General features: G+C 47.1%; 1 protein-coding gene across 1 annotated transcript in view; it reads right to left on the bottom strand.

Annotated features, from left to right (window-relative positions):
* Positions 1 to 26,397, bottom strand: part of serinc4 (serine incorporator 4) — an 87,989-nt gene that overhangs the window by 9,683 nt on the left and 51,909 nt on the right. Inside the window, exon 8 of the mRNA XM_034193417.1 lies at positions 5,850 to 5,976. Within this exon, the coding sequence (XP_034049308.1) occupies positions 5,850 to 5,976 (127 nt within the window). The remainder of the gene's footprint in view (positions 1 to 5,849; positions 5,977 to 26,397) is intronic.

Here is a 26,397-nt window from a genome sequence, read left to right as displayed (position 1 = left end):
CCCACGTGAATTTTTTGGCCCACCCTAAGCCCAGTCTCTAGGGGCGGGCGTTGGTGTTTAACCGTTCGGGGCAATCGCTCAATTGATGCTCCATTGAGCCACAAACAAAACACGCCCTGCGTGGAAACCTCCTCTGTCTATTAGGTGGTCTATATGTGGCCCTGCTCGTGTCCATAGCTTCGTCAGCAGGGGGAGCTGTCGCCCCACGGGACATAGAGGCCAGGGAGCGTGGGAAGGGCGGACCTTTCTCGGACCCGGAAGGAAGAGGGACGGCGCGCGCCCGGCCACGTCCTTCGTCTCGTTCCCGACGGCGTTCCTCCAACCGATTGTCTAACCGTATAACGAGATCAATAAGCCCATCTAATTCCCGCGGTTCATCCTTGGCCACTAGGTGCTCCTTTAGGACTGACGACAGTCTGTTTACAAAGGCGGTGCGGAGTGCAGCGTTATTCCAGCCGGACCTCGCAGCCGCGATGCGGAAGTCGACTGCATAAGCGGCTGCGCTCCGGCGTCCCTGTCTCATCGACAGCAGCACGGTTGAAGCGGTCTCTCCCGTTAGGGTGATCAAACACAGTTCTGAACTCCCTCACAAACCCAGTGTATGTGTGAAGGAGCCGTGAATTTTGCTCCCAAAGCGCCGTAGCCCAAGCGCGTGCCTCTCCCCGAAGCAGAGTGATCACATAAGCTATTTTGCTTGCGTCTGACGCGTACATGACAGGACGTTGTGCGAAGACGAGCGAACACTGCATAAGAAAGTCCGCGCACGTCTCCACACAACCTCCGTACGGCTCAGGAGGGCTTATGTATGCTTCAGGGGATGGTGGGAGGGGTTGTTGAACCACCACTGGAACATTAATATCTAGCACAGGATCGACAGGAGGAGGAGCTGCAGCAGCACCCTGAGCGCTCGCCGCCACTTGCGCGGAGAGAGCCTCCACCCTGCGGTTCAGGAGGATGTTTTGCTCGGCTATTTGATCCATTCGAGCCGTAAAGGCGGTGAGAATATGCTGTAGCTCACCAATCACGCCTCCTGCAGATGCCTGCGCTCCCTGCTCTCCCATTGGTTGTTCAACAGCCTGGTGACGCCCCTCGGAGTCCATGACGCTGGCCAAGATATCCTGTTGGGAAAGTGTAGTGACACGGACCCACAACAGGGGGCGTAAATGAACGGACAATGGAAGGAGTCAAATTATAACACTTTACTGTTGTGAATGTCACAACCAAACACAGCAGATTCAGAATGTGCAACAGTCAATTAATAAAGGTGTCGTGTGGGCAGGCTCGACGATAGGAGACGCCCGTCTGGAAACGAACCGGAACCACACGATTTCCACCGCCACCTGAACCCGAGGAATACTGGAGCCGCCAAGTCCCGGAGTCCCCAGGTGGCCACCTTCTCGGTGTGTCGGATCTGGTACTGCTGGCAGAAAGCAAAAGACAGTCAAAGGGTGGGTGTGTGAACACCCAGTAACAATGGTGGGAATGCCACCTCCACCTCTCACTCAACACGTTGCAGCGGTCTCAGATGAAAAGGAGCGCCATCTTGCACAGCCTCCGCAAAAACGACCGGTTCTCCTGCAAACACTCACAATAACAGATTTATAAATCTCACAAAAAGGCTGAGAGTATTACCTCCAGATGAAGATGATATCTCGGCAGTTTGGTGGAGGTGTCTTCCTGCTTTTATACCAGATGTGATGATTAGTGACAGCTGTCATGGATGATGGGCGACAGCTGTCACTGTTGTGTGTTGGGGGGTGTGGCTGGATGTTTTGGTGTTCTTTTCTTTTCTTTGCTCCTCAGGTGGCATGGAAACTGATTTGTCTGTGGAGAAGGTGCTGGCTGAAGAATCCTCACCCTCATCAACATCATGTGAAGCACCTGTGACTGGTGCTCACATGCAACCTTAAAGACTTTCAGCTGAAGCAGATAATTGGATGGCGTTCTGCTTTTAAGGCATGTGTGATTCAAGCAGAACTGCCGGGAACTCGACCTTGTGATGTTCGTTTGTGAGACGCTGAGGACCGCACCTGGGTTTGACACATCGAGCCCGTGAAGCAAGGAAGGGTGAGGACACATGCTGTCAGCACACATTAAAGGTAATTAAGTATTTGACTAATTGTTGATAGTAACTTGGTGTTTTGTTACATAGTATACTTGAATTGTGATGAGAATTGTGCAGCTTGCTTCTCACTGCTGTGGCGTGCAGGATAAGTGATCCTCCACTTGTTGTGAGAAGCTGCTCATTTGCATAAAGATAAAAAGTACAGACCTGAATGTGTTGCTGATAGCGTGTGTCTTTTGAAAGATATTGTTGTAACTGCTGACTTACCTCACATCTTCTTTGCTTCACAGAGAGTCAGTTTGTCGTGTCCACCTGGGGGGTGTTTGTCTGGTGGTAGTGGGTCCAGGAGCGCCGGACTTCTCTCCTTGCAGGCGCTGGAGAGCGTGCCAGCAGTCACTCCTCCAGAAGGACGTTGGTTTTGGTTTTGTACATTTTATTTAGGCACAGGTGAAAAATAAATTGTTTTTGTTGTTGGAACCGCTTTCTGGTTATTTTTAGCGCTGGGTTCTGTCTGACGCAGGTTCGCTCCTCAATCCGCGTCGACACATAACAGTGGTTCCCGGCCATTCCATAATGGACCCAGCGGCAGAAGCGGTTCCTTTTGTCGAAAAAGTTCAAGAACACTTGGAGAACATACGGGAGCAATTACAGCATCTCGTGAACCAAATTAAACAAACAGACGCCCGTGTTACGGAGCTTGCAGCGCAAGCCGTTCTGCTTCCTGCTGCTCCAGCTGCGGCACTATCGATACCGGTGCCGATAACTCCGTCACCCACAGGTTGGAATGCCGCAGTTTTACGAGGCGTATTTGTAGATGGGTTGGGTGAGTCATTGAAAGACGAGCTGGTAGTCCGTGACGAGCCAAACGAATTAGATGAGCTAATATCGTTGGTGATTCGTCTAGATGATCGGATGAAGGAGCGTGACGCAAGAGAGGACGCCCATCAGAGCGGGTTTTTTCGTCTCGGGGCTTTCCCCGACACAGATCTGGGCCGCCTCTTCTTTGCCCCACTGAGGCTCCTCCGACGGGACCTCTGGCTCCTCCTGTTGACGAGCCCATGCAGCTCGGACGAGCAGAGATTACTGTATTGCCCCAACATGTAAACGTCAAGAGAAATAATGGTGACGTGTCTCCAAGTGTTCCGGGACAGGCAACATAACACACGTAAAAAAAAATAAATAAAAATTTAGCACGGGTAAATGTTTTTTTCTTAAATAGGGGTTATAATTGTATGGGGAGTCAGAGGCGTATCTGTTGGAGTGACTGTTAGGTGGTTGGAAGTCTGCCTGGGCTCACGTCATTATTAATTTTTTTATGTGTTTTTAGGTATTTTCTGTTTGGGTTGTTGGGTCGTTTTATTTTGTTGTTTTTTATTTCTCTACATCCCTAACCCCAACCTCACTTGCCCCAAGACCGTTTGTCTTGTGGGTGGTGGGGTGGTGCAGGTTGGTCACGCTGAGCATTCTCAGAAGACCTCTGCACCTAGGGGGGGGGTGTTAGAGGCGTTTTTTTTGGTTTGGTTAGGGCCCGGTTCCACTCCAGCCTCGGTGAGCCTTTGTACCGTTCGTCATTGGTGTTGCCGGGGTGTGGTGCAGCGGAGACTTACCTCAGTCGGAGGGGTGGGCCGATCTGTTGCCGTTCGCCATTTCGGTAGTTCCACCCCTCCCGAGAGGCTGGGGTATGGTCGAGTTGGGGCACCGGATGTATTTCCGGTTCTCTGCTGCGCCTTGGGGTTGGAGCTGGGTTAGTTTTTTTTCTGTTCCCTTCTCCGGCTTGATGTTTTGAGCCGTTCGCCAAAATTGAGCCGCCGACGGCTCTGGGAGGGACCTGGGGTCTTTCGAGGTGCCGGGGAGGGTAACAGGGTTTACAGTCGTTTTATATCCCCCCGGGGTTGTTTTTGGTAGTCCTCTGGGGGTTGATGTTTGATTTTGTTCTGTTTCCTTCCGGGTTCCACCTCCAGGGTTGATGGGACGGTCCTCTGGGGGGGAATTGGCTTGGCGCCAACTGGCCAAGTGTGACCGGGTCTGGAGTTCCGGGGTTGTGGGGAGGGTACCTCCTGGGGTTGATGGTACGGTCCCCTGGGGGGTGTCGTTTTGCTCCATATATACCTGGGGACCTGTGTGGGATCATGGTTCTGGCTGTTCCTCCTGGAACTGGCGATGAAGGCCTTCTGGGGGGGGGGTTGGACTCTGCAGGTCATTCTGGGGGGGTTGTTTGTTATTTTTCTTTTATGCATTTCTGTTTGTATTGTGTTTGTGGGGCTGTGTTGGGTTTTGGCGTTTGGGAGTTTTTCTTTTCTTCCGGGGGTTTGATGGGACGGTCCCCTGGGGAGGTTTTGGGTGGGTTTTATGTTTTTTTCTGTGTGTTGGAGTGTATTGGGGTATGTTTTGGGGCTTTTGTTGATTCCAGCCGGCCTTCCAGCTGCGATGCCTGTCCTGCTGTCTGTGGTGGACCTTGGGAGCGTGGTGCTGTCTACTTCCTGACGTGGACCCCGGAGGGAGGTGCTGTTCTCGGGCCTGGTCTGTTCGGTCGCCGGGAGGCTTCCCGTTGATGGGGGGGTACTGTTGTGTGTTGGGGGGTGTGGCTGGATGTTTTGGTGTTCTTTTCTTTTCTTTGCTCCTCAGGTGGCATGGAAACTGATTTGTCTGTGGAGAAGGTGCTGGCTGAAGAATCCTCACCCTCAACATCATGTGAAGCACCTGTGACTGGTGCTCACATGCAACCTTAAAGACTTTCAGCTGAAGCAGATAATTGGATGGCGTTCTGCTTTTAAGGCATGTGTGATTCAAGCAGAACTGCCGGGAACTCGACCTTGTGATGTTCGTTTGTGAGACGCTGAGGACCGCACCTGGGTTTGACACATCGAGCCCGTGAAGCAAAGAAGGGTGAGGACACATGCTGTCAGCACACATTAAAGGTAATTAAGTATGTGACTAATTGTTGATAGTAACTTGGTGTTTTGTTACATAGTATACTTGAATTGTGATGAGAATTGTGCAGCTTGCTTCTCACTGCTGTGGCGTGCAGGATAAGTGATCCTCCACTTGTTGTGAGAAGCTGCTCATTTGCATAAAGATAAAAAGTACAGACCTGAATGTGTTGCTGATAGTGTGTGTCTTTTGAAAGATATTGTTGTACCTGCTGACTTACCTCACATCTTCTTTGCTTCACAGAGAGTCAGTTTGTCGTGTCCACCTGGGGGGTGTTTGTCTGGTGGTAGTGGGTCCAGGAGCGCCGGACTTCTCTCCTTGCGGGCGCTGGAGAGCGTGCCAGCAGTCACTCCTCCAGAAGGACGTTGGTTTTGGTTTTGTACATTTTATTTAGGCACAGGTGAAAAATAAATTGTTTTTGTTGTTGGAACCGCTTTCTGGTTATTTTTAGCGCTGGGCTCTGTCTGACGCAGGTTCGCTCCTCAATCCGCGTCGACACATAACATGTCACCACGGCTTGTTCCTGAGGCGGCAGCGCCCTCTCGTGCCTGAAGCCCGCACTACAGGCAGGGCGCCTTCTGGTGGTGGGCCAGCAGTACCTCCTCTTCAGCGGCCCACACAACAGACCTTTACCGACTGAAAATATGACATAATAAATAAAAACTGAAAGAAAATCAGTTAGTTTTAAAGGCTTTATATGGAAATAAAGCAGACAAAATAACCGATGTAACACACATCCTGTTTGATAAAATGTTAAATGTACAGTTGGGTAAAATTGAATTTGAAGGTTTTTAGCCAGGCTGTATATGTAAACTTATAGTGACCTTCACCAGCTAATAACACATCCACGTACCATGCAAACAGAACGCAGCAATACATGATGGCAGCTCCGATGATGGCGACAGCGTTACCCTCATTCTTGATGCCATCTTGCGTCACAGTGGGGTAACACACTGTCATGTTCCTGCCCTGATAGACCACTGAGGGCACAGACAAGACCACAAACAAAGGTTTACACAAGAGGGGACAGGTGAGACATGGGTCAAGAAACAACCATCTATATATTAAAAGTGGCCTCTGTGTACGTGTGTGCATGCGTATGTGTGTGTGCATGGCTTTGATCACTGAGAAATTGGGAAGAGCTGACGTTTGCTGTTTGGTATGCTTATGTACAACCCCAATTCCAACGAAGTTGGGACGTTGTGTGAAATGTAAATAAAAACAATACAATGATTTGCGAATCATCTTCAACCTATAGTCAATTGAATACACCACAAAGACACTTACATACACTTTTTTTGTTTTTGTACAAATATTTGCTCATTTTGAAACGGATGCCTACAACATGTTTCAAAAAAGCTGGGACGGGGCAACAACAGACTGGGGAAGTTGACGAATGCTCAAAGAACACCTGTTTGGAACATTCCACAGGTGAACAGGTTAATTGGAAACAGGTGAGTGTCATGACTGGATATAAATGGAGCATCCCCAAAAGGCTCAGCCGTTCACAAGCAAAGATGGGGCGAGGATCATCACTTTGTGAACAAATGTATGAATAAAATAGTCCAACATTTTACGAACAATGTTTGTCAATGTTCAGTTGCAAGGAATTTAGGGATTCCATCATCTACAGTCCATAATATAATCAGAAGATTCAGAGAATCTGGAGAACTTTCTACACGTGAGCGGCAAGGCTGAAAACCAACACTGAATGCCTGTGACCTTCCCCTCAGGCGGCACTGTATTAAAACCGACATCATTGTGTAAAGGATCTTACCGTGTGGGCTCAGGAACACTTCAGAAAACCACTGTCAGTTAACACAGTTCGTCGCTACATCTACAAGTGCAAGTTAAAACTCTACCATGCAAAGCGAAAGCCATACATTAACAACATCCAGAAATGCCACCTCCTTCTCTGGGCCTGAGCTCATTTGAAATGGACAGACGTAAAGTGGAAAAGTGTGCTGTGGTCTGATGAGTCCACATTTCAAATTGTTTTGGAAATCATGGATGTCATGTCCTCCGGACAAAAGAGGAAAAAGACCATCCAGATTGTTATCAGCACAAAGTTCAAAAGCCAGCATCTGTGATGGTATGGGGGTGTGTTAGTGCCCATGGCATGGGCAACTTACACATCTTTGATAGCACCATCAATGCTCCAGGTTTTGGAGCAACACATGCTGCCATCCAAGCAACGTCGTTTTCAGGGACGTCCCTGCTTATTTCAGCAAGACAATGCCAAGCCACATTCTGCACGTGTTACAACAGCGTGGCTTCATAGTAAAAGAGTGCGGGTACTAGACTGGCCTGCCTGCAGTCCAGACCTGTCGCCCATTGAAAATGTGTGGAGCATTATGAAGTGCAAAATATGACAACTGAGACCCCGGACTGTTGAACAGCTGAAGTCATACATCAAGCAAGAATGGGAAAGAATTCCACCTACAAACATTCAACAATTAGTGTCCTCAGTTCCCAAATGCTTATTAAGTGTCGTTAGAAGGAAAGGTGATGTAACACAGTGGGAAACATCCCAACTTCATTGGAATTGGGGTTGTAGTTTGGGTCAAGCATGAACGCTGCAAAAATGGAAAGTTGATAGGACTAATATTGTTGGAGTAAGTAGGGATATTATCTAACAACTGTGAACAATGGATGTTGATAATTAAATTCTGGACTCATACATAATTCCGACAGGGGGCGGTAAATCATCTATATATTAAAAGCCTAGTGGTGTCTGTGTACATGCGTGCGTTTACCCTCAATCATGGACAAACTGGGGAGAGCTGAAATTTGTCGTTTGGTATGCTTATGTATTTGGGGTCATGGATGAACGCCACCAAAACGGAACATTGGCAGGACTAATATTTTCGGACAAATTATGGATATGATGCAACAACAGTGAACAATGGACGTTGATAATTACATTTTGGACTCACAACATTCCAAATCATTATAGAAACTTTGCATAGTTTATTACCACCTGTGGAAAATGTCAAACTATTATAAACACTACCCAATCTAGAACCCGTGGATAAATAAAAAATATATATATATATACATATACATACACACACGAGGTCTGTCCATAAAGTAACGGTCCTTTTTATTTTTTTCAAAAACTATATGGATTTCATTCATATGTTTTTACGTCAGACATGCTTGAACCCTCGTGCGCATGCGTGAGTTTTTCCACGCCTGTCGGTGACGTCATTCGCCTGTGAGCACGCCTTGGGAAGGAGTGGTCCTGCCCCCTCATCGGATTTTCATTGTCTAGAAATGGCGGAATGAAAAGGACTTTTTTTCCCCATCAGAATTTTTTCAGAAGCTGTTAGAGACTGGCACCTGGAAACTATTCGAAAAATTTATCTGGCTTTCGGTGAAAATTTTACGGGCTTCACAGAGAATAAGGACTATTACTACAGGTTTAAAGACCCCTTTAAGGACGGTCAGTGTGCCGCGCTCCGAGCTGCAACGACGAGGCACAAACCACTGGATCATTTCCAAGCTGATGGCTCTGTGGATACGAGACCGTCGTGTGCTCTTTCTCTGGTTATCACAAGAGCTGGACATCAGCCATTTTCCGGCAGATTTCACTTTTAACAAGAGATTTTGTCATGGAAAGCCGCGCGGAGGCTTCATGCGTCACGACCGATTTGCTTTGGAAGCGAGACAAAGGAACACCTCCATTTCGGAGTGTTAGAGGACAAGTTGGGATATGCCTATCTCGGCTTTCAGTGCTTACCAGTCGAGTGAGTATAAAAGAACTTGTGGAGAGCTGGACATGTCCAAACTTGTCCTCTAACACTCAGAAACGGAGGTGTTCCTTTGTCTCGCTTCCAAAGCGAATCTATCGTGACGCGCGAAGCCACCGCGCGGCTTTCCATGACAAAATCTCTTGTTAAAAGTGAAATCTGCCGGAAAATGGCTGATGTCCAGCTCTTGTGATAACCAGAGAAAGAGCACACGACGGTCTCGTATCCACAGAGCCATCAGCTTAGAAATGATCCAGTGGTTTGTGCCTCGTCGTTGCAGCTCGGAGCGCGGCGCACCGACCGTCCTTAAAGGGGTCCTTAAAGGGGTCCTTAAAGCTGTAGTTAAAGTCCTTATTCTCTGTGAAGCCCGTAAAATTTTCACCGAAAGCCAGATATTTTTTTCGAATGGTTTCCAGGTGCCAGTCTCTAACAGCTTCTGAAAAAATTCTGATGGAAAAAAAGTCCTTTTCATTACGCTATTTCCAGACAATGAAAATCCGACGAGGGGGCGGGATCACTCCTTCCCAAGGCGTGCTCACAGGCGAATGACGTCACCGACAGGCGTGGAAAAACTCACGCATGCACACGAGGGTTCAAGCATGTCTGACATAAAAACATATGAATGAAATCCATATAGTTTTTTAAAAAAATAAAAAGGACCGTTACTTTATGGACACACCACGTATACAATACTGCGCCATACTCTGTTCATTTGTAGATAATAATGGGACGGGCTGTAACTGTCTGATGATTATTTGTGATTAATTAGTTGCAATATATGAAAGTGGTGAGTAATTACTCAAATCATCATTTTGTGTTTTATGTTTTTATTTCATTATGTCATACTGCTGAGAGTTGTTTATACGGTAGATTAAGAGCAGAATACTTTTTAAAAAATTTTTTTGCATGTAAAGGGTGTGTTTACTTTGTATGAGCAACGTTGATGTGAAAATACACACAAACATACTCCAGACAGTCATGCGATCCAACTATGGATTCCTGAGAGGAGTTCTGTATTTGTGTGAGAAAAATGAACCTGAGCTCAGAAAAAACACGGGCTAATTGCAACATATAACACACACAGAGACGCAAACACAGTCAGGTTAAAAGTCTTCATGAGTTGTTCTGTGAGTTGTTTTCAAATTGTACTCCACACTAACATGCCTCTGAGAAACACACACCACATTATATATATATATATATATATATATATATATATATATATATATATATATATATATATAATATATATATATATATATATATATATTATATATATATATATATATATATTAGCCTTATGGTTAAAGCCTTATGTGTTTCATAAGGAGTATCAGCTGCATTGTGAGGGAGCATCCCCTATGACATTTTGGTTATCCTTATCTCCTTATCCTTGACTGTCTTAGTATCTTAGTAACTAACTTAGTAAGTATGATTTTTCTACTTCTCTAACTCTCTTTGCATAGCTTTGCATGAATTTATATGTTCAGTTAGCTGTTAGCTGTTTTTCAGTTAGCTTTATATACATTTAACTGTTTTCATAGCGATAAATACATTTTTAGATTCGGATAGTGTAAAATTAGTAAATTTTAGATTGATATCTTTATATTCATTTAGCTATTTGCATAGCTTTGCATGAATTTATATGTTCAGTTAGCTGTTTTTCAGTTAGCTTTATATACATTTAACTGTTTTCATAGTGATAAATACATTTTTAGTCATATAGTGTTATTTTAAGTAAATGTTTAGATTGCTAGCTTTATATTCATTTAGCTAGTCACATAGCTTTGCATGAATTTATGTTCAGTTAGCTGTTTTTCAGTTAGCTTTATATACACTTAACTGTTTTCATAGTAATAAATACATTTTTGGATTGAATTTATGTGTTCAGTTAGCTGTTTTTCAGTTAGCTTTATATACATTTAACTGTTTTCATAGTGATAAATACATTTCTAGATTCATATAGTGTTATTTTAAGTACATTTTTAGATTGCTAGCTTTATATTCATTTAGCTAGTCACATAGCTTTGCATGAATTATGTTCAGTTAGCTCTTTTTCAGTTAGCTTTATTTACACTTAACTGTTTTCATAGTAATAAATACATTTTTAGATTCAGATAGTGTTATTTTACGTCAATTTACAATTTTACTTTGTTAGCTTTATATCCATTTAGCTATTGCTTTGCATGAAATTATGTTCATAGTGATAAATACATTTTTAGATTCAGATAGTGTGATTTTAAGTACATTTTAGATTGCTAGCTTTATATTCATTTAACAATTTGCATATCTTTGCATTAATTTATGTTCAGTTACCTGCTTTTCAGTTACTTTCAGATTCAGTTAGCTTTATACACACTTATCTGTTTTCATAGTGATAAAGGTTTCGTCTGTGATTGTTTTAAATGCATTTAGATTTGGTTAGCTTTATATTCCCTCAGCCCCAACCAGTCCCCGCAGAAGACTGCCCCTCCCTGAGCCTGGTTCTGCTGGAGGTTTCTTCCTCTTAAAAGAGAGTTTTTCCTTCCCACTGTCGCCAAGTGCTTGCTCACAGGGGGGTCATTTTGACCGTTGGGGTTTTTCTGTAATTGTTGTATGGCTCTTGCCTTACAATATAAAGCGCCTTGGGGCGACTGTTTGTTGTGACTTGGCGCTATATAAATAAATAAATAAATTTGATTTGATTTGATATTCCGTTTGTTAGCTTACAAGCTATAGTTACATTGTGCTAGATGAATTGTTTTGGGTTTAGATTGAGTCAGATTTATTTTCAGTTAGTTTTAGATTGTTTCAGGTAGGTTTTCCTGGAGCTGCACTCACTTTGGTTTTGACTAGGTTGGCTTTGTGTTTTTGTTGTTGTTGTTTTACAACACAAATATTGTTTATTCAAGTATGGCAGTGGTAGGTCCATGACCTATACGGGATCTAGGCGCTCCCGCCATCACGAGCCTCCTAGCTGACTGGGTTATAGCAGTGGGTAGATGGGAGCTCATAGCCCTGTTAAGGCGGTCCACTAGGGGAAGGAAAACCCTGATGTTAAACCCCCAGCCTGGGTTACTGCCCTCGTGCCTCCGAGGAAGGTTCTTTAGCCAGAGGCTAGGAGAAGGTCCACTCTGATTGTAAAACCTACAGCCTGGTGGTCGCCACAGCCGTCTCAGCTGGTCTGTGCCACTGTGGAGTGCCACCTTGCCTAAAGAGTGGAATTGGTGTGCACGAGCTGATCCCCACTTTAAACAACGAGCGCAGGCGGGAAGGAAAGCCCTGCAGCGATGGGAAGAGGCGAAAACTGCAGGTGCATGATGGCACTGGGAGCTGCAAGTCTCGATTCTGCATGCAGGCGGCTCAGGAGCTATGGTCGTTTGATTGCTGACCCGAGACAACAGCATCATCCGACAGGGCCCTGGGTGATCAAGCAGCCCTGTTTAGGGATAGCCCTGCTTGCCCCACATGGAGACAGACCTAGAAAAGGTGGTCTAAACATGGCTTGTCTCACTAGACCCAGTTGGCTCACCGCTGCCAATGGGCATCACTACACGCGGTGCGAAAAGAAAAACAAAGAACCTGAAAATTGCGTGCTGGAATGTACGCACAATGATGGACTCAGACAATAGCGATCGTCCTCGAAGACGCTCAGCCTTAGTCGCCAAAGAGCTAGCAAGGCTTGACATAGACATTGCTGCACTCAGTGAGGTGCGCTTTGCAGACCAAGGGTCACTCACCGAGGAAGGCACAGGCTACACACTGTTCTGGTCAGGGAAGGCTAAAGAAGATCGTTGACTCTCAGGGGTCGGGTTCATGATTAAGAGCGCCATAGCACATAGGTTACACAGTTTGCCAGTTGGACATTTCTGATCCGACTCATGTCACTCCGGCTCCCCATCAACAACAAGGATTTTTGCCACTATTGTTAGTGTGTATGCCCCCAACCATGCAGGCCGACATCGGAGTTAAGGAGGCTTTCTATAGCGATCTGCACAACCTTCTACAGCGCCTTGACACCCAGGACAAGCTCCTCATCATGGGATATTTCAAGGCCACAGTGGGCCGCGACTCTGATGTATGGAAGGACGTGCTAGGGAAACATGGCATAGGCAACTAACGACAATGGCCGCCTGCTGCTGGAGTTATACTCTGAACATGACTTGACGATCACCAACAGCCTGTTCCAACAGAAAGAGATTCAAAGCAACCCTGGAGACACCCACGCTCCAAACATTGGCACCTTCTGGACTACGTTCTGACGCGACAGCATGATAGAAGAGACGTACTACATACCAGGGTGATGCCTAGCGCGGATTGCTATACGGATCATCGCTTGGTCCGTTCCAAGATTGCTTTCACTTTCAAGCCCCCTCCTAAGAAGAAAGGCCCACAGTTTAAGAAGCTACAAGTCCACAAGCTGCAAGACATAGACACAAAAATGGAGTTCCAGGCCAAACTAGAGGAGGAGACTGGGTGGAGAAGAAGGCCTGCCTGACGACCCTGAACAACAGTGGATGAGATTAAAGACCATCCTTCAGGATGACGGCAGCAGAAGTAGTGGGCTTCTCAGCCAGGAAAAATAAAGACTGGTTTGAAGAGTCTGATGCACAGATCCAGGAACTACTAGAAAAGAAATGTGCATGCCACCAAGACTCTTTTAGCTAAACCTGATGACCACTCTGCCAAGACAGCTTACAGAAATGCCTGCTCCACACTGCAAAGCAAGCTCCGCATACTGCAGAACGACTGGTGGCTAGCTTTTGCGGAAAAGACAACAACATGCCGATTGCCGGAGACATAGCGCTCCTTTTATGAAGCCCTTAAGACCATCCATGGGCCAGCACATCAAGTGCAAGCACCCCTGCGCTCCTCAGACGGCTCCACCCTTCTGACGGACAAGGAAACCATTATGCAGCGTTGGTCAGAACACTTTGAAAAACATCTTCAGTGACAAGCGCACTGTGCAAGAGTCATCAATCGAAAATATTCCCCAGGTGGAGGTGTGAAATGGGAACTTGATGACCCCCCAACACTTGAAGAGATCGGAAAGGCCACCACGCAGCTGAATCCAGGGAAGTTTCCGGCATAGATGGCCATCCCAGCAGAGGTTTGTACCAAAATGGAGGTGAGGCAGTCCTCGACAAGCTTCAGATTCTCTTCTCCAGTTGCTGGGAAAAGGAAATGGTTCCACCATGACCTTCGGGATGTGGTCCTTGTCTCCCTGTACAAGAACAAGGGCGACAAGTCGACTGTTCTAATTACCGGGGCATCACTCTCCTCTCAATAGCAGGTAAGATTTTGGCTCGAGTGCCTGCTCTCAACAGGCTTACCCCTACCATAGCGCATGAAAATACTCCCGAGAGTCAGTGCGGATTTCGGGCCAACAGGGGAACCACCGACATGATCTTTGTCCTGAGACAGATCCAGGAGAAGTGCAGAGAACAGAACATGGCCCTTTATGCAGCCTTCATAGACCTAACCACGGCTTTTGACCCGGTCAGTCGTGAGGGTTTGTGGAAGATTCTTGCACGCCTTGGCTGCCCTCCAAAGCTCCTCACCATCATCCGCCAGCTGCATGAAGGCCAGATGGGACAAGTGAAGTACAACGGGACTCTATCCAGCAGCTTCCCCATCTCAAATGGCGTTAAACAAGGTTGTATCCTCGCGCCCACTCTGTTCTCCATCTTCTTCAGCATGATGCTTCGTGAGGCCAAAGAAGACTTAACAGACAGCATCTATATCCGCTTCAGAACCAACGGAAGTCTGTTTAACTTGCGGCGCCTTCTGTCCCACACTAAGATCACAGAACAGCTAATCACGGAGCTGCTCTTCGCAGATGACTGTGCCCTCGTCGCCCATACGGAGCAAGCCTTGCAGCACATTGTCAACTGTTTTGCTGAAGCAGCAAGAGCTTTCGGCCTCACCATCAGCCTGAGAAAGACAGAAGTGCTATATCAACCGGTCCCCCATACAGCATATACCCCACCACAAATCAACATCGAGGGTACCAGCCTGAATGCAGTAGAGCACTTCACGTATCTCGGTAGTGTTATCTCAAACGACGCATCTGTTGCCAAGGATCTAGACAGTCACCTTGCCAAGGCCAGCAGTTCTTTTGGTCGACTCTCAAAGAAAGTCTGGCAGAATCATGCACTGCGCCTTTCCACAAAAGTGCAGGTCTACAGAGCCATTGTGGTCCCTACCCTCCTGTATGGAGCTGAAACCTTGGTTCTGTATCACCAGCAGATCAGATTACTGGAATGCTTTCATCAGCGTTGTCTCCGAAATGTCTTCGGGATCAAGTGGCAGGACAACGTCTCAAATGAGGACATCCTTACCAGAGCCAAATTGCCCAGCATGGAGTCTATTATACTCAAACAACAGCTTTGTTGGGCAGGTCACGTAGCCAGGATGGATGATACAGGCATGCCGAAATTAATTCTCTTTGGCGAGCTCAAGGAAGGGAGACGAAACCAAGGGGCCCCCAAAAAGCACTATAAGGACCAGCTGAAGAAACAGCTCTCCCTTGCAGGCATTCAGCATCAGTCATGGCAGCATCTAGCTACAGATAGACTCAGCTGGCATTCCAGCATCAAATCTGCCAGCCTGACGTTTGAGGCAGAAAGAAGTGAGGCCTCATGCCAGAAGCGTCAAAGACAGAAAGAGCGGGCAGCAGCACAAGCCCAGCCTACTCAAGTGTTCATTTGCCCCAAGTGAAACAGGTCTTGTGCATCCCGCATCGGACTTTTCAGCCACCAGAGGGCTTGTAGAAAATAAACAAAAAAGAAAACAAAACAAAAAAGGCCTTCCCACTATCCTCGCAAGCGAGGAAACTGCCAACAAACAACAACTATATATATAACTATATATATATATATATATATATATATATATATAAAGCACCCTCCAAAAGTATTGGAACACTATTTCACACATTTAAATTTGTTTATGCCATTTCAAATACAAAAAATTAAAATTCCTAAAATTATCTTCCTGAAACTTATACTGAAATCAAATCTCTACAAATTGATATAAAGTAATTAAAAATATAAAGCCAAGATGATGGGTTGGCATATAGTGGCGTCCTTAGAGTGATTTACTCCCAGGCGAAATCCCTGCGTGCGCCCCCCGCGCACACTAACATGGCCACCACCTCCGCCCCACCACCCATGAAACACTAACTTCGTCCAGAACACCCACAATCCACAATTAACTCACAAACAGCTATTTTCAAGAACAAATTTCCAGTTTTAATGACTACTGCAATAACAAACACAAAGAAATTGGCACAGTCTAATGGTCATCATCCATGGACTTATCTGCAATGATCATCTCAAAAGTTTGCAGGAGGGCATCATAACTGTTTGCCACAGTGCTCACTATCCGTGATGTGAAATTCCATCGAGTAGGAGCATTCTGGGCAACCTTGAGCAGCCTGCAGACTCAAGAAAGACATCCTCTTTGTGGATTTTGAGGAAAAATGTGGCAAACCCAGAAAGTGATGCAAAAAATATTCTGCACTCAGATAAGGCATTTAGTCCCCCTGAGACACAACCAGATTCAGTCTGTGTGCATAGCAATGCACAACATTGCACTGAGGGCTATTGCTTTAACTTTGGCCTGCAAACCATTGAGAGCTGAAGCCATGACAGCAGCCATGACTTCTTCGTAAGGAAGACTATCAAATGGCTTCGCCAAAATCCGGTCCACAGCATTCAAATTGTCTGCCATTATGTGCAGCTTGCTACCTAGCTAGCTCACTAGCTGGGACTGGCGCTGACGGCTAGTGTGAAGTTTGTCCGCCTGTGAGTGCTTTGTGACGGTGGAGGAGCTCAGCAGCACCCGCTGCTCGGTAGGGACAGAAACTGCGATAGAAGTCTGAAAGAGTGATAAAAGTCAGTCTCCAAACACAAGCAGCGACAAAAAAACACACCAGAAATAGAAGCTCAATTTGTCGCTAGTCGTTTTTAACAAAGAAAATGCTGCTAAGAGGATTAGGAAAGTCTCCGGTTCAACGCAGAACAGAATGAAAATTAAAAAATGCTCCCACGGATTACACTAAAAGATCGCTGATTCGCTCATTTCGTTGTCAATCAAAAAGGGATTCAGCCTCAGACAGATCATCCAATCATCATGCAGAAGCTGAGCGTCCGGGCCGGCCGAGGCCAGCCCACTGCCCCATAGACCCCCAGACACACTGAGCGTCCGATGGGCGGGACAAAGCCCAGCATTTATCCAATGACTCGTCTCGTTTCGCTGCATGCTTTGTGTCGCTATTGAGTGCTGTTTAAAGTGCTGTGAAGCTGCCGGAATGAGTGAGGGGAAAGCCGCGTCGTTACCAGTGATAAGAAGCTGATTCTGAACAAAAGTTGAGCGCGTTGTAACCACGAACCCCCCCCCCGTCAGGACAACACCCCCACCCCATTTTTTTGTTGTTTTTTTTCCCCGCACGGTCGTGCCGCCCCCCCACGATGCCGCCCCGGGCAGCTGCCCGGTCGGCCCACCTCCAGGACCACCCCTGGTTGCATAAGTAATGGATGCTTTGGTATAATACCTGTAAATCAATCCATTTTGTTGCCAGTTTTCTTCAGCCAAGTCGTGGGATGGATACATGACACTTCCAAGTCACTGAATATGTCTTGGACTTTATTATATCAGTTATGAAGAAATACAAACAGTATGGCACTATATTGAAGGCTGAAGGCTTGCTTTCCACTATTTTGCAACGGATGTGGCCTCTACTGGTGGTTGGCTCTCACTGCGGTATTGTATCACTTCCTGTTCCGGAGCACAGCGGTGTTTTGCTGTATCTGTTAGGTGTTTAATCTGCGTAGATTGATCTAGAAAACTAGATAACGATTTTATTTCACAGTGTAATCTTATGTGCCTTAACTAAAGCATTCCCTCTGCTGAATCACCTCTAAATATTTACACATTATTCACTTTGTGTGTTTTTAGGAATCCGCTAGCTTAGCACAGCTACTAGCTCTTAGCCGGTTTAGCATGGCGGCTTCTCCTGTCTCTCCCGCAATTCTCTGCTACCTGGTGTGAAATGTCTAGTTATTCCTCGGCCTCCTTTAGCAGTAATGGTACTTGTAATAAGTGTAGCTTATTCGTAGCTTTGGAGGCCAGGCTGGGCGAATTGGAGACTCGGCTCCGCACCAGTCAGAGCTCTATGAGCCGAGTATTCCTTTACGTTAACTAGTAGTGAATTAATGACTTTCTTTGCTAATAAAATTTTAACTATTAGAGAAAAAATTACTCATAACCATCCCAAAGACATATCGTTATCTTTGGCTGCTTTCAGTAATGCTGGTATTGGTTAGACTCTTTCTCTCCAATTGTTCTGAGTTATTTTCATTAGTTACTTCCTCCAAACCATCAACATGTCTATTAGACCCCATTCCTACCAGGCTGCTCAAGGAAGCCCTACTATTAATTAATGCTTCGATCTTAAATATGATCAATCTATCTTTATTAGTTGGATAGTACCACAGGCTTTTAAGGTGGCAGTAATTAAACCATTATTTAAAAAGCCCTCACTTGACCCAGCTATCTTAGCTAATTATAGGCCAATCTCCAACCTTCCTTTTCTCTCAAAATTCTTGAAAGGGTAGTTGTAAAACAGTAACTGATCATCTGCAGAGGACAGGTCTATTTGAAGGAGTATCAGTCAGGTTTCAGAACTCATCATAGTACAGAAACAGCATTAGTGAAGGTTACAAATGATCTTCTATGGCCTTAGACAGTGGACTCATCTCTGTGCTTGTTCTGTTAGGTCTCAGTGCTGCTTTTGATACTGTTGACCATAAATTTTATTACAGAGATTAGAGCATGCCATATGTATTAAAGGCACTGCGCTGCGGTGGTTTGAATCATATTATCTAATAGATTACAATTTGTTTGTTGTGAAAGTGTAGGAACACGGACCCACAACAGGGGGCGCAAATGAACGGACAATGGAGTAAGTCAAATAACAAGCTTTACTGTTGTGAAACTCGCACAACAAACACAACAGATAACAATTTCGTGAATAAGCCGAATTCCAATGGTGTCGTGTGGGCAGGCTCGAAGGTAGGAGACGTCTGTCCAAGTCGAACCGGAACCACTCGATTTCCACCGCCACCGAACCCCGGGAATACTGGAGCCGCCAAGTCCCGAACTCCCAGGTGACCACTGCCTCCGCTTGTCGGATCTGGTACTGCTGGCGAGGAACAAAAACAGTCAGAGGTGGGTGCGCTGCACCCAGCAACACGGACGGTGGTAACACCACCTCCCCTCTCGTCAAGTAAACACTGAAGTGCAGGAGTGTGAGTACTTATCCAATACTGTCTCCTGCTGCTCTTCTCTCTCTCTGTATAAAGGCAAAAAGTATTCAAAGGTGATATAGTCGGCTGGATACGTTACTCCTCGGTAGAAACGATATCTCGGCAATGAGGTGGAGATGCCGTCCTGCTGATATACCCCTCCCTCTGATGATTGCTGTCAGCTGGCTCTCAGGTGATGGGTGACAGCTGTCACCCTGGCTGCTCCTGTGAGGCGGCTCAGCGCCCTCTGGTGCCTGGAGCCCGCACTCCAGGCAGGGCGCCCTCTGGTGGTGGTGGGCCAGCAGTACCTCCTCTTCAGCGGCCCACACAACAGGACCCCCCCCCTCAACGGGCGCCTCCTGGCGCTCGACAGGGCTGTCCGGGTGTCGGTGGGTAGAAGTCGGCCAGGAGGGCCGGGTCCAGGATGAAGCTCCTCTTCACACAGGAGCGTTCTTCGGGACCGTACCCCTCCCCAGTCCACCAGATATTGAAAGCCCCGTGCCCCATCGTTCGGGACATCCAAAAGCCGGCGCAACAGTCCAAGCCGTCTCGCCGTCGATGATCGGGCAGGAGGTGGCGCCGGACCGGGTTGTACATAGGGCGAGTGTGATGGGGCTTGATCTTTGAACGTGGAACACTGGAGGATCCGCAGTGAGGCTTCAGCTTCCGGCCTCACTGCGGCGGGATTGATGACTTTGAGGATCTTGAAAGGACCTATGTATCTGTCTTGCAATTTCGGGGAGGCTACTTGTAGTGGGATGTCCTTGGTGGACAACCACACTTCCTGCCCGGGACGGTACGTAGGGGCCGGGTTCGCCCGACGGTCTGCATGGGCATTTGTCCTCATCCGGGCCTTCAGCAAAGCAGATGCGGGCGGCACGCCCAACCCGACGGCACTTCGTAGGTGGGCCTGGACCGAGGGCACACCGACCTCTCCCTCAACCAACCGGAAACAACGGGGGCTGATACCCCAAACACACCTCAAAGGGGAGAGGCTGGTGGCTGACGACACTTGGCTGTTGTGGGCGTACTCGATCCAGGCCAGATGGGTACTCCAGGCCGCCGGGTGCGTGGCTGTTACGCAGCGCAGGGTCTGCTCCATCTCTTGATTGGCCCGCTCTGCTTGCCCGTTGGTTTGGGGGTGGTATCCGGACGAGAGACTGACCGTGGCCCCCAGTTCCCGCAGAAGCTCCTCCAGACATGCAAGGAGAACTGGGGACCGCGATCGGAGATGATGTCTGATGGAATCCCATGCAGCCGGAGGAGTGGTGGACCAGAAGGTCTGCAGTCTCCTGGGCTGTTGGGAGCTTCGGGAGGGCCACGAAGTGGGCCGCCTTGGAGAATCGGTCCACTATCGTGAGGATGACTGTGTTTCCCTGGGACGGCGGGAGGCCCGTGACAAAATCCAGGCCGATGTGGGACCAGGGCGATGAGGCACGGGCAGCGGCTGTAGCAGTCCCGGAGCCTTGCGATGGTCGGCCTTGCCCCTGGTGCAGGTGGTACAGGCCTGGATATAATCCCGGACGTCGGCCTCCAGGGACGCCACCAGAAGCGCTGCCGGACAACTGCCACGGTTCTTCGCACCCCTGGATGACAGGAGAGCTTAGAGCCGTGACAGAAGTCCAGGACTGCAGCCCTGGCTTCTGGTGGGACGTAAAGTCTGTTCTTCGGTCCAGTCCCGGGGTCCGGGCTTCGTGCCAGGGCCTCCCGGACGGTTCTCTCTACGTCCCAGGTGAGGGTGGCCACGATAGTGGACTCCGGTGATGGGTTCCGGTGGATCCGACAACTCCGTTTTGACTTCGTCTTCGTGTACCCGGGACAAGGCATCCGATCTCTGGTTCTTGGTCCCGGGACGGTAGGTGATGCGGAAGTCAAAACGGCTGAAGAACAGTGACCAGCGGGCTTGCCTGGGATTCAGCCGCTTGGCGGTCCTGATATACTCCAGGTTCCGGTGGTCAGTGAAAACCGTGAATGGCACGGACGTTCCCTCCAACAGATGTCTCCACTCTTCTAGAGCCTCTTTTACCGCAAGGAGCTCTCGATTGCCGACGTCATAGTTCCGTTCCGCCGGGGTCAACCTGCGGGAAAAATAGGCACACGGATGAAGGACCTTATCGGTCTTCCCGCTCTGGGACAGCACAGCTCCTATCCCTGAGTCCGAGGCGTCCACTTCAACCACTAACTGGCGACTAGGATCGGGCTGCACCAGAACGGGTGCAGACGAGAACGCCGTTTCAACTCCTTGAACGTGGCATCGCAACGATCCGACCAGGTGAAGGGGACTTTGGTGAGGTCAGGGCTGTCAGGGGGCTAACTACCTGACTGTAGCCCTTAATGAACCTCCTGTAGAAATTAGCAAAGCCAGGAACTGTTGCAGCTTCCTACGGCTTGTGGGTTGGGGCCAGTCTCTCACCGCCGCAACCTTGGCCGGATCAGGAGCGACGGAGTTGGGGGAGATGATGAACCCAGGAAGGACAAAGAGGTGCGGTGAAACCCACACTTCTCGCCCTTAACAAACAGCCGGTTCTCCAATAACCGCTGCAGGACCTGACGTACATGTCGAACATGGGTCTCAGGATCCGGAGAAAAGATGAGTATGTCGTCAAGATATACGAAGACGAATCGGTGCAGGAAGTCCCGCAAGACATCATTAACCAATGCTTGGAACGTCGCGGGAGCGTTTGTAAGACCGAACGGCATGACCAGGTACTCAAAATGACCTAACGGGTGTTAAATGCCGTCTTCCACTCGTCTCCCTTCCGGATCCGAACCAGGTGATACGCATTCCTAAGATCAAGCTTGGTGAATATCTTAGCTCCATGCAGGGGCGTGAACACCGAATCCAACAAGGGTAAGGGGTATCGGTTACGAACCGTGATTTCGTTCAGCCCCCTGTAATCGATGCATGGACGTAATCCGCCATCCTTTTTCCTTTGCCCTAAATGTTGCCCTACTCATGTCCTAGCTTCGTCAGCAGGGGGGCTGTAACCGCACGGAGCGCAGGGGCCGTGAGCATGGGGTCGGAACGCGTCGGAACCGTAAGGGAGAGGGACGACGCGTGCCCGGCCACGCCCTTCGTCTCGTTCCCGACGCCGCTCTTCTAACCGATTGTCTAATCGTATGACAAGATCGATGAGCCCATCTAAATCCCGCGGTTCGTCCTAGCCACCAGGTGCTCCTTGAGGACCAACGACAGTCCGTTTACAAAGGCGGCGCGGAGGGCAGTGCTATTCCAGCCGGACCTCGCAGCCGCGATGCGGAAGTCGACTGCATAGGCAGCTGCGCTCCGGCGCCCCTGTCTCATTGACAGCAGCACGGCTGAAGCGTCTCTCCTCTATTATGATCGAACCTGTTCTGAACTCCCTCACAAACCCATCATATGTCTGAAGGAGCCGTGAATTTTGCTCCCAGAGCGCTGTAGCCCAAGCGCGTGCCTCACCACGAAGCAGATTTATCACATAAGCTACTTTGCTAGCTTCGGTCGCGTACATGACGGACGCTGTGCGAAGACGAGCGAACACTGCATAGGAAATCCGCGCACGTCTCCACACAGCCTCCGTACGGCTCTGGGGGGGCTTATGTATGCTCAGGGAAGGTGGGAGGGGTCGTTGAACGACCAGTGGAACGTCGCTGTTACGCACAGGGTCGACGGGAGGAGAGCCGCAGCGGCGCCCGGACCTCCACCCTGCGGTTCAGGAGGACGTTCTGCTCGTCATCAAATCCATCCGAGTCGTGAAAGCGGTGAGGATCCCTGCAACTCACCGATCACCCCTCCTGCGGACGCCTGTGCGCCCTGTTCTTCCATTGGCCGTTCAACACGGTTGACGCCCCTCGGGATCCATGACGCTGGCCGATATCCTGTTGTGAAAGTGAGGAACATGGACCCACAACAGGGCGCAAATGAACGACAATGAGTAAGTCAAATAACAAAGCTTTACTGTTGTGAAACTCGCACAACAACACAACAGATAACAATTTCGTGAATAAGCCGAATTCCAATGGTGCCGTGTTGGGCAGAAATACACACAAACATACTCCAGACAGTCATGCGATCCAACTATGGATTCCTGAGAGGAGTTCTGTATTTGTGTGAGAAAAATGAACCTGAGCTCAGAAAAAACACGGGCTAATTGCAACATATAACACACACAGAGACGCAAACACAGTCAGGTTAAAAGTCTTCATGAGTTGTTCTGTGAGTTGTTTTCAAATTGTACTCCACACTAACATGCCTCTGAGAAAACACACCACATTATATATATATATAATATATATATATATATATATATATATATATATATATATATATATATATATATATATATATATATATAATAATATTATATATTAGCCTTATGGTAAAGCCTTATGTGTTTCATAAGGAGTATCAGCTGCATTGTGAGGGAGCATCCCCTATGACATTTTGGTTATCCTTATCTCCTTATCCTTGACTGTCTTAGTATCTTAGTAACTAACTTAGTAAGTATGATTTTTCTACTTCTCTAACTCTCTTTGCATAGCTTTGCATGAATTTATATGTTCAGTTAGCTGTTAGCTGTTTTTCAGTTAGCTATATACATTTAACTGTTTTCATAGCGGATAAATACTTTTTAGATTGGATAGTGTAAAATTAGTAAATTTTAGATTGATATCTTTATATTCATTTAGCTATTTGCATAGCTTTGCATGAATTTATATGTTCAGTTAGCTGTTTTTCAGTTAGCTTATATACATTTAACTGTTTTCATAGTGATAAATACATTTTTAGTCATATAGTGTTATTTTAAGTAAATTTTAGATTGCTAGCTTTATATTCATTTAGCTAGTCACATAGCTTTGCATGAATTTATGTTCAGTTAGCTGTTTTTCAGTTAGCTTTATATACACTTAACTGTTTTCATAGTAATAAATACATTTTTATTGAATTTATGTTCAGTTAGCTGTTTTCAGTTAGCTTTATATACATTTAACTGTTTTCATAGTGATAAATACATTTTAGATTCATATAGTGTTTTTAAGTAATTTTAGATTGCTAGCTTATATTCATTTAGCTAGTCACATAGCTTTGCATGAATTTATGTTCAGTTAGCTTTTTCAGTTAGCTTTATATACACTTAACTGTTTTCATAGTAATAAATACATTTTAGATTCAGATAGTGTTATTTTACGTCAATTTTACAATTTTACTTTGTTAGCTTTATATCCATTTAGCTATGCTTTGCATGAAATTATGTTCATAGTGATAAATACATTTTTAGATTCAGATAGTGTGATTTTAAGTACATTTTAGATTGCTAGCTTTATATTCATTTAACAATTTGCATATCTTTGCATTAATTTATGTTCAGTTACCTTTTCAGTTACTTTCAGATTCAGTTAGCTTTATACACTTATCTGTTTTCATAGTGATAAAGGTTTCGACTGTGATTGTTTTAAATGCATTTAGATTTGGTTAGCTTTATATTCCCTCAGCCCCAACCAGTCCCAGCAGAAGACTGCCCCTCCCTGAGCCTGGTTCTGCTGGAGGTTTCTTCCTTAAAAGGAGTTTTTCCTTCCCACTGTCGCCAAGTGCTTGCTCACAGGGGGGTCATTTTGACCGTTGGGGTTTTTCTGTAATTGTTGTATGGCTCTTGCCTTACAATATAAAGCGCCTTGGGGCGACTGTTTGTTGTGATCTTGGCGCTATATAAATAAATAAATAAATTTGATTTGATTTGATATTCCGTTTGTTAGCTTACAAGCTATAGTTACGTTGTGCTAGATGAATTGTTTTGGGTTTAGATTGAGTCAGATTTATTTTCAGTTAGTTTTAGATTGTTTCAGGTAGGTTTTCCTGGAGCTGCACTCACTTTGGTTTTGACTAGGTTGGCTTGTGTTTTTGTTGTTGTTGTTTTACAACAAAATATTGTTTATTCAAGTATGGCAGTGGTAGGTCCATGACCTATACGGGATCTAGGCGCCGCCATCACGAGCCTCCTAGCTGACTGGGTTATAGCAGGGGTAGATGGGACTCATTAGCCCTGTTAAGGCGGTCCACTAGGGGAAGGAAAACCCTGATGTTAAACCCCCAGCCTGGGTTACTGCCCCGTGCTCCGAGGAAGGTTCTTTAGCCAGAGGCTAGGAGAAGGTCACTCTGATGTAAAACCTACAGCCTGGTGGTCGCCACAGCCGTCTCAGCTGGTCTGTGCCACTGTGGAGTGCCACCTTGCCTAAAGAGTGGAATTGGTGTGCACGAGCTGATCCCCACTTTAAACAACGAGCGCAGGCGGGAAGGAAAGCCCTGCAGCGATGGGAAGAGGCGAAAACTGCAGGTGCATGATGGCACTGGGAGCTGCAGTCTCGATTCTGCATGCAGGCGGCTCAGGAGCTATGGTCGTTTGATTGCTGACCCGAGACAACAGCATCATCCGACAGGGCCCTGGGTGATCAAGCAGCCCTGTTTAGGGATAGCCCTGCTTGCCCCACATGGAGACAGACCTAGAAAAGGTGGTCTAAACATGGCTTGTCTCACTAGACCCAGTTGGCTCACCGCTGCCAATGGGCATCACTACACGCGGTGCGAAAAGAAAAACAAAGAACCTGAAAATTGCGTGCTGGAATGTACGCACAATGATGGACTCAGACAATAGCGATCGTCCTCGAAGACGCTCAGCCTTAGTCGCCAAAGAGCTAGCAAGGCTTGACATAGACATTGCTGCACTCAGTGAGGTGCGCTTTGCAGACCAAGGGTCACTCACGAGGAAGGCACAGGCTACACACTGTTCTGGTCAGGGAAGGCTAAAGAAGATCGTTGACTCTCAGGGGTCGGGTTCATGATTAAGAGCGCCATAGCACATAGGTTACACAGTTTGCCAGTTGGACATTCTGACCGACTCATGTCACTCCGGCTCCCCATCAACAACAAGGATTTTGCCACTATTGTTAGTGTGTATGCCCCAACCATGCAGGCCGACATCGGAGTTAAGGAGGCTTTCTATAGCGATCTGCACAACCTTCTACAGCGCCTTGACACCCAGGACAAGCTCCTCATCATGGGATATTTCAAGGCCACAGTGGGCCGCGACTCTGATGTATGGAAGGACGTGCTAGGGAAACATGGCATAGGCAACTAACGACAATGGCCGCCTGCTGCTGGAGTTATACTCTGAACATGACTTGACGATCACCAACAGCCTGTTCCAACAGAAAGAGATTCAAAGCAACCTGGAGACACCCACGCTCCAAACATTGGCACCTTCTGGACTACGTTCTGACGCGACAGCATGATAGAAGAGACGTACTACATACCAGGTGATGCCTAGCGCGGATTGCTATACGGATCATCGCTTGGTCCGTTCCAAGATTGCTTTCACTTTCAAGC

The sequence above is a fragment of the Thalassophryne amazonica genome, chromosome 2 (assembly GCF_902500255.1).
Source record: "Thalassophryne amazonica chromosome 2, fThaAma1.1, whole genome shotgun sequence".
Taxonomy (NCBI): Eukaryota; Metazoa; Chordata; class Actinopteri; order Batrachoidiformes; family Batrachoididae; genus Thalassophryne; species Thalassophryne amazonica.
Note: the sequence above shows the minus strand (reverse complement) of the source record. Positions and strands in the feature narration are given on the sequence as shown.